The sequence below is a fragment of the Macaca thibetana genome, chromosome 2 (genome assembly GCF_024542745.1).
Source record: "Macaca thibetana thibetana isolate TM-01 chromosome 2, ASM2454274v1, whole genome shotgun sequence".
Lineage (NCBI taxonomy): Eukaryota > Metazoa > Chordata > Mammalia > Primates > Cercopithecidae > Macaca > Macaca thibetana.
Window position 1 is genome coordinate 2,800,854 of NC_065579.1, and position 19,350 is coordinate 2,820,203.

At 47.6% G+C, this 19,350-nt stretch overlaps 1 protein-coding gene across 1 annotated transcript; it reads left to right on the forward strand.

Moving 5' to 3' along the window:
* Positions 1–7,253: 7,253 nt before the first annotated feature.
* Positions 7,254–18,886, forward strand: APOD (apolipoprotein D). Its single transcript, XM_050779215.1, has 5 exons — positions 7,254–7,535; positions 12,253–12,390; positions 13,679–13,800; positions 15,794–15,882; positions 18,398–18,886. The coding sequence occupies exons 1-5, from the start codon at positions 7,410–7,412 to the stop codon at positions 18,631–18,633; spliced, it is 711 nt and encodes a 236-aa protein (XP_050635172.1). The 5' UTR covers positions 7,254–7,409; the 3' UTR covers positions 18,634–18,886.
* The last annotated feature ends 464 nt before the right edge of the window (positions 18,887–19,350 follow it).

The window sequence follows — 19,350 nt, forward strand, 5'->3', positions numbered from 1 at the left end:
ACTCCATCACTTCAGAAAAGTTGCATGGCCATCTCCCCTTCCCCTTTGTTTGTTTTTTGAGCTGGAGTCTCGCTCTGTCGCCCAGGCTGGAGTGCAGTGGCACCATCTCGTCTCACTGCAACCTCTGCCTCCTGGGTTCAAGTGATTCTCCTGCCTCAGGCTCCTGAGTAGCTGGGATTACAGGCACCCGCCACCACCCCCTGCTAATTTTTGTATTTTTAGTAGAGACAGAGTTTCACCATGTTGGCCAGGCTGGTCTGGAACTCCTGACCTCAAGTGATCCACCCACCTCTGCCTCCCAAAGTGCTTGGATTACAGGCATGAGCCACTGCGCTTGGCCCTCTCTGTGTTTTCATACCTCTAATGGGAATAGTAGTCATACCTGCCTTTCAGGGTGTAGTGACAATTAGAGCTAAGGTACAGAAAGCACCTACACAGGACCTGAAGTGTTGTTTTCTGTGGTTAGGAGCCATTATTCTAATGAGCTCTGGGTTGCACCTTCCACACTGTTGCAGGAAGTCAGGGACCCTGAATGGAGGGACCGGCTGGAGCCGTGGCAGAGGAATATAAATTGTGAAGATTTCATGGACATTTATCAGTTCCCAAATAATACTTGTATAATTTCTTATGCCTGTCTTTACTTTAATCTCTTAATCCTCTTATCTTGTAAGGTGAGGATATACATCACCTCAGCACCACTGTGATAACTGTGTTAACCGTACAAATTGATTGTAAAACATGTGTGTTTGAAAAATATGAAATCAGTGCACCTTGAAAAAGAACAGAATAACAGCAATTTTTAGGGAACGAGGGAAGAGAGCCATAAGATCTGACTGCCTGTGGGGCTGGGCAAAAACAGCGGTATTTTTCTTCTTGCAGAGAGCCTATAGACGGACATGCAAGTAAGAGAGATATCGCTAAATTCTTTTCCTAGCAAGGAATATTAATATTAATACCTTGGGAAAGGAATGCATTCCTGGGGGGAGGTCTATAAACGACCACTCTGGGAGTGTCTGTCTTATGCGGTTGAGATAAGGACTGAGATACGCCCTGGTCTCCTGCAGTAGCCTCAGGCTTATTAGGGTGGGGAAAAACTCCATCCTGGTAAATTTGTGGTCAGACTGGTTCTCTGCTCTCAAACCCTGTTTTCTGTTAAGATGTTTATCAAGACAATACATTCACTGCTGAACATAGACCCTTATCAGTAGTTCTGCTTTTGCTCTTTGCCTTGTGATCTTTGTTGGACCCTTATCAGTGGTTCTGCTTTTTCCCTTTGTCCTGTCCCCTCAGAAGCCTGTGATCTTTGTTAGACCCTTATTAGTAGTTCTGCTTTTTGCCTTTTGAAGCATGTGATCTTTGTGCCTACTCCCTGTTTTACACCCCCTCCCCTTTTGAAACTCTTAATAAAAAACTTGCTGGTTTGAGGCTCAAGTGGACATCACGGTCCTACTGATATGTGATGTCAACCCCAGTGACCCAGCTGTAAAAATCCTCTCTTTGTACTCTTTCTCTTTATTTCTCAGCCAGCTGACACTTATGGAAAATAGAAAGAACCTATGTTGAAATATTAGGGGCAGGTTCCCCCAATACCACACTGTGTCTCTTATGAATAAAGCAGGTGCTAACGCAGGTGTTGTTAGCCAAGTGGATGTATTCAGAGAAGCCCCTCCACCATTATCAGAGCAGACCTATTTCTCCCACACATCTCAGCAAAGGGCATGACTTGACCACAGCCACACAAAGAGAAAATCCTGCCTCAGCTTCTTCCTGATCTACATAGCTCTTCATCTGGGTGCCGACTCTCTGCCTTCCTCTTGTTTCTACAGACACAGAACCTTCATTTCTCCCAAAGCCCACCTCTGCCTGCACTCTGGATCCCTTCCCTCTCTCCTGCAGATTTCTCCTCCACTAGATCGTCTCTCTGTGCATGCTCTAAGTATCTCCCTTAACCTCCAGGTCTCTGTTTGACTACTAACTATTTCTTTAATTTCTTTCACATGTAAAGAGCATTGCTGCCTCCTCTTTCCCTCCCCAACCCACTCAAACTGGGCTTCTGCCCTCCTTGCTCCCCCTGCCTCTTTTCTTGGCTCCTTCTCCTCTAATCAGTTTCTAAAGGTTAGAGGGTACCAGGGATCCGTCCTGGGCATCCTTTTCTTCCATTTCTGAATGTTCTCCCTTAGTGATCCCATCTAGGCTCATGACTTTGAAGACCATGTATGTTCTGATGACTTCCCAATCTCTGTCTCCAGCCCTGATTTTCCCCCAAACTTCACTTGAATATCTAATTGCTTTCTTAACATTTTCACTTAGATGTCTGATGGGGCAACTCAAACATAGCTTATCCATGAAGAACTTGAGTTCTTCTCCCAGACTCGCCCTCCAGGCTTCCTATTTGTAGCAGCTGGCAGGCACATTCACCCAATTGTTCAACCTTTACATCTAAGAGCCAGTCTTGACTCCCGGCGTTCCTCATCTTCCACCTGCAGCCCATCAGCAAGTCTTGTCTGCTTTATCTCCAAAGCACATTCCAAACTTGCCCACTTCTCTCCATCTGTATGCTAATCACTCTCGCCCACACCACCATCTAACTGTTTCCCAAATGACCGCAATGGCTCCTCAGCTGATCCATCTATCACCATTTTATTCTCCACTCTTGACAGTGAAGCCCAAATGGCCATGTCATGCTCTTGCCTAAAACCCTCCCATGACTCCCACTGTACTTGAAATAAAATTCAAAGTCCTCAAAGCAAGATATATTCTGGTTTCTGCCTACCCCTCTGCACTCACTTCCTCCTCACCTCTGCTCCAGCCACACTGATCTCTCCGTCCCTTAAAAACTCAAAGTCCGTTCCCACCTTAGGACCCCTGCACTGGTGGTTCTTCCTGGAACGCTCTTCTCTTTGATGTTTGAATGACTGGTTCCTTTTCATCACTCACATCTCAGCTGAAATGTCAGTACTCAAAGAGGCTCTTCCTGACCACGGGACTGAAGTGGGCACCCTTCACTTCCTATCACGTCATCCTATTCTCTTTCCTTACCTCCCAGAGGAGAGTCACACAGATAGACAGGAACAATAGGTATTTTCCTGTATTTTTCCTGTCTCTCTCTCTTCCAGGAGGTAAGTCCCACAAGGGCTGAGACACTGTCTTTCTTCTTCACCACTATATCTGCAGGACTCAGAACAGTGCTCCGCCGTGTGTGTGTGTGTGTGTGTGTGGTGTGTGTTTGTGTATGTGTCGTATGTGTTGCGTGTGTGTGTTGTGTGTGTGTGTGGTGTGTGTGGTGTGGTGTGTGTGTGTGGTGTGTTTGGTGTGTGTGGTGTGTGGTGTGTGTGGGGTGTGTGTGGGGTGTGTGTGTGTGGTGTGTGTGTGTGGTGTGTGTGTGTGGTGTGTGGGTGTGTGTGTGGTGTGTGTGGTGTGGTGTGTGTGTGTGGTGTGTTTGGTGTGTGTGGTGTGTGGTGTGTGTGGGGTGTGTGTGTGTGTGTGTGTGTGTGTGGTGTGTGTGTGTGGTGTGTGTGTGGTGTGTGAGGGTGTGGTGTGTGTGGTGCGTGAGGGTGTGGTGTGTGTGGTGTGTGGTGTGTGTGTGTGTGTGTGTGTGTGTGTGTGTGTGTGTGTGTGTGTGTGTGTGTGGTGTGTGTGTGTGGTGTGTGTGTGGTGTGTGGTGTGGTGTGTGGTGTGGTGTGTGAGGGTGTGGTGTGTGTGGTGTGTGGTGTGTGTGTGGTGTGTGGTGTGTGTGTGGTGTGTGTGTGTGTGTGTGTGTGGTGTGTGGTGTGTGTGTGGTGTGTGTGGTGTGTGTGGTGTGTGGTGTGTGGTGTGGTGTGTGAGGGTATGGTGTGTGTGGTGTGTGTGTGGTGTGTGTGGTGTGTGGTGTGTGTGTGGTGTGTGTGTGTGGTGTGTGTGGTGTGGTGTGTGGTGTGTGGTGTGTGTGTGTGGTGTGTGTGTGTGTGTGTGTGTGTGTGTGTGTGTGTGTGTGTGTGGTGTGTGTGGTGTGTGGTGTATGTGGGTGTGGTGTGTGGTGTGTGTGTATGTGTACATACATGCATAGTGTTGCTATATGTTGTTGAATGCATGAATGAATGGATAAATAAATTAGTAACAGAGCTAGGACCAGAACCCAGGCCTCCTGCCCCAGTTCAGCGTTTTTTCCTGCATGCCTTATCAAGCTGCTGTTTTCACCAGTTTGATTGCTGTCTTCCTGTTGACCAGATGCTTGGCACCATTCAACTTTCAACTGGTTCCAGAGCCCAGTGAGAAGGGAAATGGCCACAAGGGGGCAGGAGGGAGAGGAAAGAGGGCCTCTGAATGAATAACGAGGTCTATAAGAAGCCCAGCAAGGACTGAGAATCTAGCATTCTATTATTCATTCCATCATCCACGGAATAATATTTAGTAAACACCTGTGTGTCAGGCATCATGTAAGGTACCAGGGATAGAAAGACAAACCTACCTGGACGGATCTGACCGTCTCCAGAAGGAGATGGAGGCATAAGCACAGTGTAATGAGTGAGGACAGGGTGACACGAGCCACGAAAACACAAAGCAGACGGGAGAACGCTGCGTGGGGTGGGTTAGGAATCCGGAAGATGACCCAGGGAGGGGGACATTTGAACCGAGTCTTAAAGAGTGAAGGTGAATGATCGAAACCTCTCAGTCTGCATTTTCACATGAAAAGTACATTTGTCCGTCCCCTTTATTCTAACTGACAAAAGAAAAATCACTTTAGAAAGGCATACAGGATGACTCTGGTAGTGGAAAGAACCACTTATTAAGAAATACAGAATTCTTCATCCGGAAACGTGTTTTTTTAAGATGTGAGATAGTTTTCTATTTCTTGCCACAAAGAGTCCACTCAAATAACTGCATCTTCCCTGCGGGTCTTGGAGTGAAACCACTGAGGCAATCACCTACATGAAGAAAGATCACCCAACAGAAAACTGCTTTCCGGAAACACCACAGACCACAGACTGTCTCTTTAAGAAATGTGCTGTCAGGTAAAAGCAAGATTTTGCAGCAGGTGAAAGAATGAGGTAGATGTATGTGTATTGATATAGAGAGATAGATTCATTGCTACATTTTTGAAAAGTTTCTTGGCTGGGTGTCTTGGCTCACGCCTGTAATCCCAGCACTTTGGGAGACCGAGGTGGGCGGATCACCTGAGGTCAGGAGTTCGAGACCAGTCTGGCCAACATGGTGAAATCCCATCTCTCCTAAAAATACAAAAATCAGTTGGGTGCGGTGGCCTGTGCCTGTCATCCCAGCTACTCGGGAGGCAGAGGCAGGAGAATCACTTGAACCAGGAAGGCAGAGGTTGCAGTGAGCCAAGGTTGCACCACCGCACTCCAGCCTGGATGACAGAGTGAGTGAGAGTCGGTCTCAAAAAAAAAAAAAAGTTTCAGAACATTGAATATTGTTATTATTACATAGGGATCTGTATAGAAAGATCTAGAGGAATAATTACAAACAAAAGTGTGGGATGATGAGGTGCTCACATTTCTTGAGTCCTGCATTTTGGTACTATTTTAATTGTTCTGAACAAATGTGTATTTATTTTGGGACTTGTTTAGAACATAGCTCTGATTTGTTTTATGACGCTTAAGAATGTGTTACTGGTATACATTCCAGAAACATGTGAGGACAGGATTTCCCTAACGTATACCACTTCCCAATACTTACAGAAAAAATAAACTGAGACCCAGGAAGATGGTGCGGCTTTTCTCCTAGACTGGGACCTTCAGCTCCATGGTTGCCAACTTCAGTGCTGAAAGCTCAAATACACAGGTATCTCCAACTCCAACATACATATTTGGAAACTTAGGCAACATTGCATTGTGGAAAACTGTGCAACTCCTTACAGGAGAGAGAATTTTTTGTATTAAGCTGAAAAGCGGCTAATTGTGTATTTCTTCAACGACAGGCAATTCTTGGTGGCAAATGTGACACAGGTGAAGAAGACAGAAACATACAGGCTAGTGCTTTTCCAGAAATACAAGTGAAATCAAAATCGCATGGATATTACCTCTGGTGCCTTTTGTGTATCTTAGAAACTCACTAAGTTCTTTGGATAGCACCCATTTAATTTATAAGTGTTTACTGAGCACTTAGCATATGCTTAGCCACTGGAGTACAACGCAGTCACAGAGGCAAATTCTTGGCACCCCTCGAGCTCCTATCCTCCTGGGGAAACATACTAAGCAAGATAATGTATAAATAAGGGAGAGAATTTCGGGTAAAGATATAACGAAGCAGGGAAAGGAACGGTGACAAGAGTGCTATTTTTGTAAAGGTCAGGAAGCCTTTTAGGGAAAAGTGCCATTTGAGCAGGGACCTGGAGTGAGGAAGGGAGCTACGCAGAGCTCTCAGGGGAGGGCAGCAAAGGAGGTCAGCAAGAGGCAGGCCCTGGGCAGGAATAAGAATTTCTTATGTTTCTCAAAAGGCGAAGAACATCTTAAAGAGCTCACAGCATTTGGAATGTTAAGGTTCTGTGTTGCTGTTTTCATGTTTATAGACTCAGTGCTGTAAATGTAGCTCTGTTGCTTACATATTTTAGAATGAATTTTATTTAGGAGTCTAAATCTACTACGAAGGCACGGCCTTATCTAAATGTCTCTAAAAATACCTCCTGCCTATCACAAAGAAAGACAGAATTTCACTCACAAGAGTCAAAGTTGTTCATTCCACCAGGAGAGAGAAGGCTGGACCGACAGCACCCCTGGGTTTCAGTCCACACTCCCCACTCCCTGACAGACTGCCTTGAACATGTGGCTGGAGGGTCACAAAAGGGACAGAGAACGGAGTGACAGAAGATGCCTTCTGCAGTCTCAACTTTTAGCCCCAGTTGTTTGAGAACTGGTGTCTCCCCTACACATCTGGCTCTGGTGGAGACAGAAATGACACAGCCCCTACTTACAACGAGGAGACTGTGGCTCAGAGAAGTCAGGCGGCTGCCCCGCACCGTGGAGAAAGCCAGCTCGGCCTCGTAACCCTGGCTCCGCTGCCAGGCTCTGCCTGGCTCCCATTAGAGTCCGTGTGCCACTTCAGGAAACGAGCTTGTTGATTTTTCATTTACACAAAAATGAAAAATAAACACCAGATGTTTAAAAACATGTTGCAACACGTCCTGCTGGAACTTAAAAGTGCATTCTGACCAACAAAATTAAATTAGAAAATCCACATAGCAAAAAAAAAAAAAAATGTTTTGAACGAAAATAGTTTGTCTCTCTCTCACACATACTCTCTCTTGCACACACACACTCACATACACACACGAAAACAATATCTCATTTCTCCTTCAGGGAGCAGCTGTGAAGGAAATTGGGGGAGGAGGGTGGACACAACATCCCATCTTTGTGTTTCGGTACAGACTAAGCTTTTAGGCCAGCTCTCCTGGCTGGAGGGGAGGCGTGGCCTGCATGAGAAGCAAACATCAGAGATCTGAAGAAGCTTATAAAATCGCTTGGGAGAGGCCAGTCACCAAGACAGGCATCTCAAATCGGCTGATTCTGCATCTGGAAACTGCCTTCATCTTGAAAGAAAAGGTATGTACTGTAGTTTTCACCTTTTCATTTATGATAATAATGTCTAAAATAGGAACGGTCTTTGTTCTCCATTGCCCCTTTTCAGCTACAAATAATCACCACTGATTGAGAGCTTGTGCCGGTAGCGTTAGACTTGTTCTCATTTTTCCTCAAACAAATGTACAAGGTAGGTATTATCAGAGCCATTCTTCCGGTGACGAAACTGAGGTAGATACACTAGCAACAGGCCTAAGATAAAACCAAACCCAGCGTGAACTCATCCCAGCATCTTTTGCTTACTCCTCCAAACTGGACAATAAGGAATTTCTCCATGCACCAACACCGTGCCAGGTGAATTCTCAGCGAGCTGTCCAACTGTGCATCACAGTAAAATAATCTGGAAACTGGAATTAATGGTGTGAATAGAAAATGCATTTAATGTCATAAAATATTGTGTTTGGGAGATACGTTTCTTGTTGTATTTAAGGGCTAAATGAGTCTTTGAGACCTAATGACTTATTGGAAACTATTTTATTTTATGAGGTGAAATTTCAAAATCTAGTCCTTCATGTTCTGCAGGTCTTTGAGGTCAAGTGCTGTGACCCCAGGCACTGAGGGCGCAGGCTTGTGGGAGACCTAGGCTTACATTCTAGCCTATTCCCAGGCACTAAGAGCACAGGCTTGTGGGAGACCTAGGCTTACATTCTGGCTTTGTAGTTTACCAGGAAGTAACCCGGGCAAATTCACCTCGTTCGTACAAAGAGTGTCAGCAGAGGTCGCCTCCAGAGGAGGTGCTGTGGAGACTGAGTGCATAGCACCCTTAAAATCCTGAGACCAGGGCTTCTCCGTGGGGAAGCTTAATGCAAGTGGAGCAGTGATTTCCAGCTAGTGCCAAGCCCAAGGTGGATGCACTATAACCTTGGTAGGATTCCTTTCAAATTACCTCATATTCTGTTAAAAATCATATTTATTTATTTATTTTTTATTTTTTGAGATGGAGTTTCACTTTGTCACCCAGGCTGGAGTGCAGTGGCACGATCTCGGCTCACTGCAGCCTCTGCCTCCCAGGTTCAAGTCATTCTTGTGCCTCAGCCTCCCAAGTAGCTGGGATTACAGGACTGCGCCACCACGCCCAGCTAATTTTTGTATTTTTTGTTTGTTTGTTTTTGTTTTGTTTTTTTTGAGATGGAGTTTTTGCTCTATTGCCCAAGCTAGAGTGCAATGGTGCGATCTTGGCTTACTGCAACCTCTGTCTCCCACGTTCAAGCAATTCTCCTGCATCAGCCTCCCGAGTAGCTGGGATTACAGGTACCCGCCACCACACCTGGCTAATTTTTTGTATTTTTAGTAGAGACGGGGTTTTGCCATGTTGACCAGGCTGGTCTCAAACTCTTGACCTCAGGTGATGCACCCATCTCAGCCTCCCAAAGTGCTAGGATTACAGGCATGAGCCACTGCACCTGGCACAATTTTTGTATTTTTAGTAGAGACAGGGTTTCACCACATTGGGCAGGCTGATCTCAAACTCCTGACCTCAAATGATCTGCCCACCTCGGCTTCCCAAAGTGCTGGGATTACAGGCATTAGCCATCGTGCCTGGCCAAAAATAATATTTAAATTATACTTAGTTTGTAAAGTATTTAAACTCCTCATTAGAACAGTATTCCTATTGATATCAGAAGAAGATGCAAAAATATAAGTCGTATATAATCCATATGTTACCCACAGTCTTAAGTACACATTAAGAACATGCTGAATAAGTAATGGGCAAATTTGAATGGAAGGACATTGAAAACTATGATGGATGCTGTCCACCCTCTCTTACGAGGAGTTTTTGTTGTTGTTGTTGTTGTTGTTGTTGCTTGTTTGTTTTGAGATGGAGTTTTGCTCTTGTTGCCCAGGCTGGAGTACAATGGTGCGATCTCGGCTCACCACAACCTCCACCTCCCAGGTTCAAGCAATTCTCCTGCCTCAGCCTCCCGAGCAGCTGGGATTACAGAACCGCACCACCATGCCCGGCTATTTTTTTTTTATTTGTAGTAAAGACAAGGTTTCTCTGTGTTGGTCAGGCTGGTCTCAAACTCCCGACCTCAGGTGATCCATTTGCCTCAGCCTCCCAAAGTGCTGGGATTACAGGCACGAGCCACCACACCCGGCCTCACAAGGAGTTTTAATCACAGGAATAAAACTAATGTAGCCAAGAGGCATCTTTGGAAGAGAGGCAATCAAGGGGGTTTGCTCTGAAATCCTCCTACTGAGGTAAAGAATATGTTTCAGCCCACAAGAGAACATTTTATCAGAGTCAGATGTAGAACTGACTTTTGTTGTGAGTGTTGTGTGGTGGTGAGACTCATCAGGTCACTGTGGCGGGGGGTTACTGAAAGGCCCTGTGGTGGCACAGAAGAAGCAGGTTCAGGGTGCTGCGGACAGGAAAGGCGGAGATGGGCCCGAGTCCCAGCTGTCTGCCCCTCCCAAGCCCCAGCTTCACCATCTGTACACCTTGGAAGTAGGGCTAGAGAGATGACCTCTGAGGTCCTCTCCACTGTGGGGGACCTTGTAGAATGTGCATAATGTGTGGCCAGTCTTTGAGCTTTGATCTCTGGGCCAGGCTTTCAGCTTGGGCCTACGAACTAGAACTAAACATCTCTTTAAAATGGATGCAAATTTGTGTGGGTTTAGGCTGCATTTCTATAAATTCGTCATCCCCTAAAAGGTTAAAAGACAGGTGTTGTTTACACGGTGGTGGAGCTGCTGAGAAAGGGAGCCTCAAAGACCAGGGAAAGCGGGCCTGTTGCAGACTTGCTCAAAGGGCCTCAGTAATTGTCCCCCACCGCAGCGACCCCAGCTGGCAAGCTTCCACTCATTACATAACTGTTCTTCTGAAAACCAGGCAACAAAACCTCCAGGAAAAAAAAGCTATTGATTATTAAAGGGTATTTAGAGGTTTAGAGACTCATAAGAAAGCAGTTATAATTATTCCTGTAATGACACATCCTTTGAAATGCTCAGATCTGAGAACATTTTGCTTGCATTGCATCAGTCATCATCATTACAGGGAGAAACGCAGAGAGCTGGAAATAGCTCATGTGCAAGCTACAGGCAAGGAGTCATAAGGAAAGGAGCAAATTGACAGCAAGTGAGTGAAGGAAACGGGGGAGCTTCAAATACCCAGAACCTGCACACAGTTCTGCAGCCTCTGTCTCCCCACAGCCTCCGTCTCCCCGCAGCCTCCGTCTCCCCGCCCTCCGTCTCCCCGCCCTCCGTCTCCCCGTCCTCTGTCTCCCTGCCCTGCTGCCCCGCTTCAAAGCCAGCTTCTGCTGCCAAAGGACTCTTGGGGTTGAAATGCCTGTTGCACAGTTACACATCAGCCGACAGTCCTTCTCTGATTTAATGAACTTCATCTATGAAAAATACCCTCAACAGGCCAGGTGCAGTGGCTCAGGCCTGTAATCCCAGCACTTTGGGAGGCTGAGGCGGATGGATCACCTGAGGTCAGGAGTTTGAGACCAGCCTGGCCAACATGGCAAAACCCCATCTCTACTAAAAATACAAAAATTAGCCAGGAGTTGTGGCAGGCACCTGTAATCTCAGCTACTCGGGAGATTGAGGCAGGAGAATCACTTGAACCGGGAGAGGTTGCAGTGAACCGAGGTCGCGTCAGTACATTCCAGCCTGGGTGACAGAGTGAGACTCCATCTCAAAACAAAACAAAACAAAACAAAAACCCTCAACAGAATGTCAAAAAAAAAGAAAGAAAACAAAAAAAAGAAACAGAAACCTGCGAAACCATCACCTTTCTGCTTTTGATAATAACAGTAAGGAGCATTGACTGAGCATTTACTTTGTGTCAGACACTCCCCTAAGTACTCTCTCGATATTATCTCATGTAATTCTCACAAAAATTCATGAACTAGGAATGAGTATTATTCCCACTTACTAGACAAGGAAGCTAAGGCATAAATTGGACACAGTTATACTTAGCATGGCCAGAGTCAGGATCTGAACCTGGCTGGGTGACCCTGGGGTCCCCAGCAGGCCGCTCCCTGTTAAGGTTTCCAAGCGCACTCTTGGGCTGGTGGAGCAGCCAGCAAGCTGAGGGCAGGGGGAGGGGTGTCACAGAGCCATCTCCCCGAAGAATCTCGGAGACACTAAGTGTTGGGCAAGGTTTGGTTTGGTTTTGTGTCTTTCATGGTTCGCTTGGAGGCTTTAATTTCCCACTTTACACAGCCCCCTCCATGTCCCCCACTTTACACAGCCCCCTCCATGTCCCCCACTTTACACAGCCCCCTCCATGTCCCCCACTTTACACAGCCCCCTCCATGTCCCCCACTTTACACAGCCCCCTCCACGTTGTTTCTGTTCATTTGACAAGTATCTACTGAGCCGACACTCTGAGGCCCGTGGGTGATTCTGAGGAGAACCAGACACGGTGCCTACCCTGGGAGATGCATAATCAGGTGGGAGTGGGGTGCAAAATCAATCCAACAAACTGGAATAGCAGGCGGAGAGTGCCCTGGTGGAGGTGCAGAGGCTCCGAGGAAAGCCTCACAGCAATACGGACAGGCAGGTGTCCCCTGCAGGATGCAGGTTCACATGGGCTGGGGAGAGAAGAGGAGAGACCGCCCACAGAGGGGCCCGTGGGCACAGGACTCTTGCTTCATGATTGTGTGGACTTAGGAGGCTCAGAATGACAACCCCAGCTGCTGTGTGTTCCTCTAACTCCAGGTCCCTTCTCCAGCCACCCAGCCCCAAGATGGTGATGCTGCTGCTGCTGCTTTCCGCACTGGCTGGCCTTTTTGGTGCAGCAGAGGGACAAGAATTTCGTCTTGGGAAGTGCACCTCGCCTCCGGTGCAGGAGAATTTTGACCCGAATAAGGTAAAAGGCGAACCTCCCATTTGTTTTGCTGCCTCTGATGTGAACAAGCATTCTACAAGATTCAATTTAATTATGCTGCTTTAATTTCCACTGCACACCTTGGGACACATATTTATCTTATTTGGGGTTTCCCCAAAGCGGACAATCTGCTGAGACAAAGACTGGGGGCAGAGAGGTTCGGGGTGATCCCAGGACGCACAAGAGCAGGTGGGAAAGTGAGTCGGAGTCAGCACAGAAGCAATAAAGGGAGCATCCATGAGCTGTCACCCTGGGCCGTCAGGGTCAGTCACACTGGGCACCCTCTGAGGACAGGTGGAGCATGCTCCTCCGATTGTCCATCAGCTGCTGCCCGCAGGCCATGGGAGCGTCTGTGGCGCTAGCCAAGCCCCCTGGCAGAGGACAGACACAGCGCCTCATCCCCATCACCTCCCCAAAGCCTTGGTGACCAACTCCCTATTCAGGGTGGATGAAGAAAGTTCCATGCACTCTGGAGTCCTAGCTCCCCACAGCAAACACATCTGACTTTGCACAAGATTTGAAGATGACTTGTAGAATCATGCACTGTTTCAGAAGAAAGTTACTTCCCATCATCCCCCTTTATTTTTTTCTTTTTCTTTTTCTGTTTTTTCCTGAGGCAGAGTCTTGCTGTCTCGCCCAGGCTGGAGTGCAGTGGCGTGATCTCGGCTCACTGGGACTACAGGCGCCCGCCACCACGCCCGGCTAAAGTTTTGTGTTTTTAGTAGAGACAGGGTTTCACTAAGTTAGCCAGGATGGTCTCCATCTCCTGACCTCGTGATCCACCCGCCTCAGCCACCCAAAGTGCTGGGATTACAGGTGTGAGCCACCACACCCGGCCAATTTTTTGTATTTTTAGTACAGACGGAGTTTCATCATGTTGACCAGGATGGTCTCGATCTCCTGACCTTGTGATCCTTCTGTCTTGGCCTCCCAAAGTGCTGGGATTACAGGTGTGAGCCACCGCACCCAGCCCCATCATCCTCCCCCCCCTTTTTTTTTTTTTTTACAGAGTCTAGAATGTCACAGCAATATTGGCTGAAGGGGACACTGAGAAGAGCGCTTTGCTCAGCATTCACCCCCCCGCCCACACATCCCATCCTAGTCACGGATTCTCATTTCAAGTAATCTCTTGCCCAGTTGCCCCTGGGAACAATGAGGCCCATTTTTGTCTGGCTTCCCCAGGACAGGGCTCAACTTCTGCACAACAGTGCAGAAAAGGTTGCAGGTCCCCAGAGAACCACAGGTTTTGCTCTGCTTGTTGTCTCTGCAGTATTTCGGAAGATGGTACGAAATTGAGAAGATCCCAACAACCTTTGAGAAGGGACGCTGCATCCAGGCCAACTACTCACTAAAGGAAAATGGAAAGATCAAAGTGTTAAACCAGGAGTTGAGGTGAGTGGCTGTGGCTATCCGGGGCCAGGCCTGTGGAGTGCGGACCCGGAGTGACCAGGTGTCCGGCAGCCTGGGTCAGGGAGGATGGGATCCTTGCCAGGTCTGGACTGCCTGCTCCTAGCAGGAATTGAGAGGAAAGCATTTGTCAGGCAAGGATGGCAAGGACTAGGATCCACTTATGCGTTTCCATGACCACCTGCTGGGCACAAACTGACAGGGTTCCTGCCCTCACTGCAAAATAGATACTCTGGTAGCAAAGAACATTGAGACCATCTCCTCTGACCTCCAGTCCAGGAGAGAAGCCGCTTGACACCATCTGCTGACAGAAGCATCCAGCTTTGTTCAAACACTTCCGGGAACGGGGAGCTCATCACCTTCCAGGACAGTTCATCCCATCTCTGGGCAGCTTATGTATCAGAAAGCTCCTTTTCTTATTAAGCAAGAATCACATACACAATATATACACATCCTATGTAAGCAGGATATCCTTTAGAAATGTACAATTCTATTACCGAGGGCTTCTAACACAATATTTAATCCAGAAAGTTACACTTTGGAAAGCAAATATAAACTTAAGAAGAGCCCCAGGAAGAACTCCTTCCTATCCCCCTTCCACTCTTGAAAATACGAATGCAGTTTTTCATGAACATGTTGTGAGTTCATGGTCAGAGACTGGTGTCCCGAAAACCGTTCTGGAGCAAAATGCAATTGATGGTGAAAAGGGCAGAATCTGTTGGGAGGAGACTGGTTTGTTGCTAAGTCAATGTGTGCAGATAGGAACAGACCATCTTCTCCCGCTGTCTGAGATCCAGATGAGAGAGGAGGGCACGGTCTCCAGCTTTACATGGTGATAAACAGAGAATGTAGTAGGGAACATCAGAGCACATTTGCCAAAACCCCTGGCCTGTTGCTCATTGTCTGGTTTCTAGGACATCTGTCACCACTAACCATAGCACTAACCCACTGTCTTTTTTTTTTTTTTTTTCCTGAGACGAAGTCTCACTCTGTTGCCCAGGCTGGAGTGAGTGGTGCGATCTCGGCTCACTGCAACCTTCGCCTCCCAGGTTCAAGCAATTCTCCTGCCTCAGCCTCCCGAGTAGCTGGGACTACAGGTGCCTGCCACCACCGCACCTGGCTAATTTCTTGTAGTTTAGTAGAGACGGGGTTTCACCATGTTGACCAGGCTGATCTCCATCTCCTGACCTCGTGATCTGTCCCCCTTGGCCTCCCAAAGTGCTGGGATTACAGGCATGAGCCACCGCACCCGGCCAACCTACTGAGTTTCTAACACATATGACTGCTCTAATTTCAGTTGGCCTCCCTGCTCTGCCTTGAGGATTGATGAACAGACATCATCTCCTCTGTTGGCTCCCTAGGAAGACCACCCTGATGCCTTTCCACCCTCACCAGGCCTGGTGGTGCACACCTGTAATCCCATTTCCCGGCGAGGCTGAGGGAGGAGAAGTGCTTGAACCCAGGAGGCAGAGGTTGCAGTGAACTGAGACCACACCACTGCACTCCAGCCTGGGGAACAGAGCAAGACTCCGTCTCCAAAAAAAAAAAAAAAAAGTGAATCTTCTTTGTGTATTGCGTTGTTTTGTTTGTTTTTCCATTCTCTTTTATTCCCTCTCTTTGGAGCCTGGGAGCAGGAATTGGTCTTTCAGGCCATTGCAGAGAGTCAGAGACAGTGTTGAAGTGCAAGGGCCTACCATACTGTCCCGTCCTGGAGCTTGTCAATTGCGGCTTCTTATCACCCCGCTGCCCTCTTCCCCTGCTTGGCCTCAGAGACAGTCACAAAGGAAAGGGCAGGCCGTGGAGCTGGGGTCTAGCCTGCCTTTGAGAGCCTCTCTTACCAGAAATCACGGTGTTGGCTGCCATGGTCCTTAGTGGCACAAATCTTGCCTTTCATTGCTTTTTGGCTTTCAATGAGTTGTTTTTCTTTTCTCTTTTCTTTTTTGTTTTTTGTATTTTTTCTTTTTTTTACTCATTGCAGAGCTGATGGAACTGTGAATCAAATTGAAGGTGAAGCCTCCCCAGTTAACATCACAGAGCCTGCCAAGCTGGAAGTTAAGTTCTTCTGGTGTAAGTCTCCACTTTTCCCAGGACGATTCAGGGACAGGAAATATGCAAACTGAAGGCTAGCGCCCTGGCTTGGAGAATTCCTGAGACACCTGAGTGTCATCTCTAATGAGTCAGCATATAATTATCTGTCAAACACTTACTACATGCCATGCACTGGGGTTGCCATGATGAGCCAGACAGAGCTGGCCTTGGTACTTACGGAGCTCACATCCCAGTGCGGATACGGACACTAGCTAGCGTTTCAATAGGTGAAACACAAATAGGTGCACACAGGACGGGGCTGTAGAAGACCCAATCCAGTCTTGTTTCTCAGAGGAAACTGGGGCCCGAAAAATTAGCAGATCTTAGCAGAACAACCTGCATGGCGCAGAAACTTGGAAGCAAGAGACGACGAGAGTGATGGTAAATTTGAATCCTGCTTCCGCCACCTTCCAGTCACATTGTTGGGGATCCTGTGAGATATCTAATGAAAGGCATTTGCCTCTGGGTTCTGAGCTAACTGAGGAAGGGACACAGGCAATAGAGAAGGCACCAAATATCAGTTTTACTGCTGATGTAGCTACACTAGAGAGTTCAACCCAGAACCGTGAGGCTTTCTAACACGAACAGTGCTTGAGAGCCCCTTTCCCACCTGCAGGGCAGACACTGAAGTCATCAGCTACAAAAATTACTCCCCCCACTTCCCACTTCTCATCCCTGCCACTCCTCCACCCCCCACCAGTCAAGTTCCTAGAGGCGGGCGGAGAGGAAGTTCTTATTTTATAGGCCAAGAAAGGAAGCTGGGAGGAGAAAACAGTTCTTCTCACACATATGAATGTGGACAACTAACTTCACATGTACAAGCCAGAAATAACTGCTCAGTGTCGTGAAAGTAAACTAGATACACACGCTCTGTAAACTGTAAAGGGCTTTATACACAGTTTCTCTCGTTATTTTTATCAAGAAGGAAGCTAAAGTGCAGGCGGGCTGAGTGACGCAGGCCGTCACTGAACTCATTAGAAGAGTTGGGACCTAAACCTAGGTCTCCAAACTCTCCACTTATTCTTCCCACACGGATCAGGGATGGGGATTGGAGTGAAAGCTAACTATTACGTGCCTAACAGTCTTCATAAGGAAGCCTGGGACAGGAACTAAAAGAGGCAGGAGCTATTGGCTGGGAAAGGTGGAGGGAAAGAGGTATTCTGGTTGGGAGGATTAGATGTAGGCCTTGTAGGATGTATGGGAGATTACGGGAAAGGATTTCCAAGTGAAGGGAACTGGAGCATAGAAGTGAAGGGAACTGGAACATAGAAGGACTGAATACAGGCATATCACGAAGTCAGAAGTCAGAACTCAGAAGTTCGAGACCAGCCTGGCCAACATGGTGAAACCCTGTCTCTACTAAAGACATAAAAAATTACCTGGGCATGGTGGCGCCTGCCTGTAATCCCAGCTGCTCAGGATGCTGAGGCAGGAGGATCTCTTCAACCCCAGAGGTGGAGGTTGCAGTGAGCTGAGATCGTGCCATTGTACTCCAGCCTGGGTGATAAGAGCAAAACTCCATCTCAAAAAAAAAAAAAAAAAAAGAAGAAGAAGAAGAAGAAGAAGGCCTGAATAAAGCAGCCTAGAGTCTGGGAGGGTACATGGAGAGGGCGATGAGGTTAGGAAGGGCCTTGAATGCCACATTAGATGACTTGAAGTTTCTTCCATAAACAATAGGAGACTGTCAAAGTTTTCAAATGAGGAGAGACAAGTGAAGTTTTTTTTCTGTATTGTATCTGGGTAAATTTACTCTTGAGAGCTGGTGCACGAGAGGAAGGCAGAATGTGCAGGCCTGGGTGTGTGTGGGTGGGCCATGATGCCACTGCTGGCAGAGGTGGGAGACAGATTTTTCCAAAATCACTCTGGGCTTAAGAGTTCTCAGCCGGGCGCGGTGGCTCAAGCCTGTAATCCCAGCACTTTGGGAGGCCGAGACAGGTGGATCACTAGGTCAGGAGATCGAGACCACCCTGGCTAACACAGTGAAACCCTGTCTCTACTAAAAATGCAAAAAACTAGCCGGGCGAGGTGGCGGTGCCTTTAGTCCCAGCTACTCAGGAGGCTGAGGCAGGAGAATGGCGGGAACCCGGGAGGCGGAGCTTGTAGTGAACTGAGATCCGGCCACTGCACTCCAGCCTGGGTGACAGAGCAAGACTCCATCTCAAAAAAAAAAAAAAAGAGTTCTCAGTCCAGCTGAGAACACACAGAGCAGCTGAAATGTGCAGATGGGTGATGACTATAACGCTCTCTCTCTCTCTCTGGGTGAGTGAGGCAGGCAGGCAGGCAGGGCACCAACAGTGCTAGAGAGGTAAGTCGGAAACACTCAGTCTAGGCTCTTGTCCAGACTTCTTTCAAGGGTCTTTCTGTTTCTGGATTGATAAACAAAGTCAGAGGCCAGAGGGCTTGGTGGGTGGTTGTCTGGGCCACCCTTCTTGTGTTGTCCTGAGGTTTCTCTTGCCCTCTCCCTCCAATAATGCTGCCTCTCTCTGGTTCTCAGTTATGCCATCGGCACCGTACTGGGTCCTGGCCACCGACTATGAGAACTATGCCCTCGTGTATTCCTGTGTCAGCGTCATCAATCTTTTTCGTGTGGATTATGCTTGGATCTTGGCAAGAAACCGTCATCTCCCTTCAGAAACAGTGGACTTTCTAAAAAATATCCTGACTTCTAATAACATTGATGTCAAGAAAATGACGGTCACAGATCAGGAGAACTGCCCCGAGTTCTCGTAACCACGCTCCACAGGGAGGCTGTGCCCACTCCACGTTACATTTCCTGCTTTGCTTTCCCCCACCCCACCCACTCCTCATAAACACAAACCAATCAACCATGACAAACCTTCGCAAACACCAGAAGGGAGGGTTGACCACGGAAGACAGTGGTGAGGAGCTCAAGGGAGTTGGCCTGAACACATAGCCATACCCTACCCTGTTACCCTGCTAGCTGCAAAATAAACTTGTTGCTGACCTGCTGTGCTCACGGTGATTGCAAGTTGGATTAATTATTGTGGGTTTTTCATTATAAGCTTATGCTTAGAAATCCTTAAACAGGCTGGTCGTGGTGGCTCATGCCTGTAATTCCAGTACTTTGGGAGGCTGAGGCAGGAGGATCACCTGAGGCCAGGAGGTCAAGACCAGTCTGGGCAACATAGCAAGACCTCATCTCTACAAAAAATTTTAAAAAATTAGCTAGGTATGGTGGTGCACACCTATGCTAGCTACTCAGGAGGTGGTGGCAGGAGGATCACTTGAGCCCAAGAGTTTGAGGGTACAGTGAGCTATGATGGCACCACTGCACTGCAGCCTGGGCAACAGAGCAAGACCCTGCCTCTAAAAAGAAAAAAGAAAAAAGAAAAAAAAAAAATCCTGAACCAGTTATGTTGAAAAAACCAAGCACTGAATTGTCCTAGTTTAAAGGTAACAATCCTGTTTCTGGAAGCGGGGAAGCTG

Excerpts from the sequence above, each read along its gene's own strand:
- APOD (XM_050779215.1), top strand. The coding sequence starts at position 7,410 with ATGAGAAGCAAACATCAGAGATCTGAAGAAGCTTATAAAATCGCTTGG. Across the intron at positions 12,391-13,678 it reads AGAATTTTGACCCGAATAAG|TATTTCGGAAGATGGTACGA; the intron begins GTAAAAGGCGAA and ends TTGTCTCTGCAG. Across the intron at positions 13,801-15,793 it reads GTGTTAAACCAGGAGTTGAG|AGCTGATGGAACTGTGAATC; the intron begins GTGAGTGGCTGT and ends TACTCATTGCAG.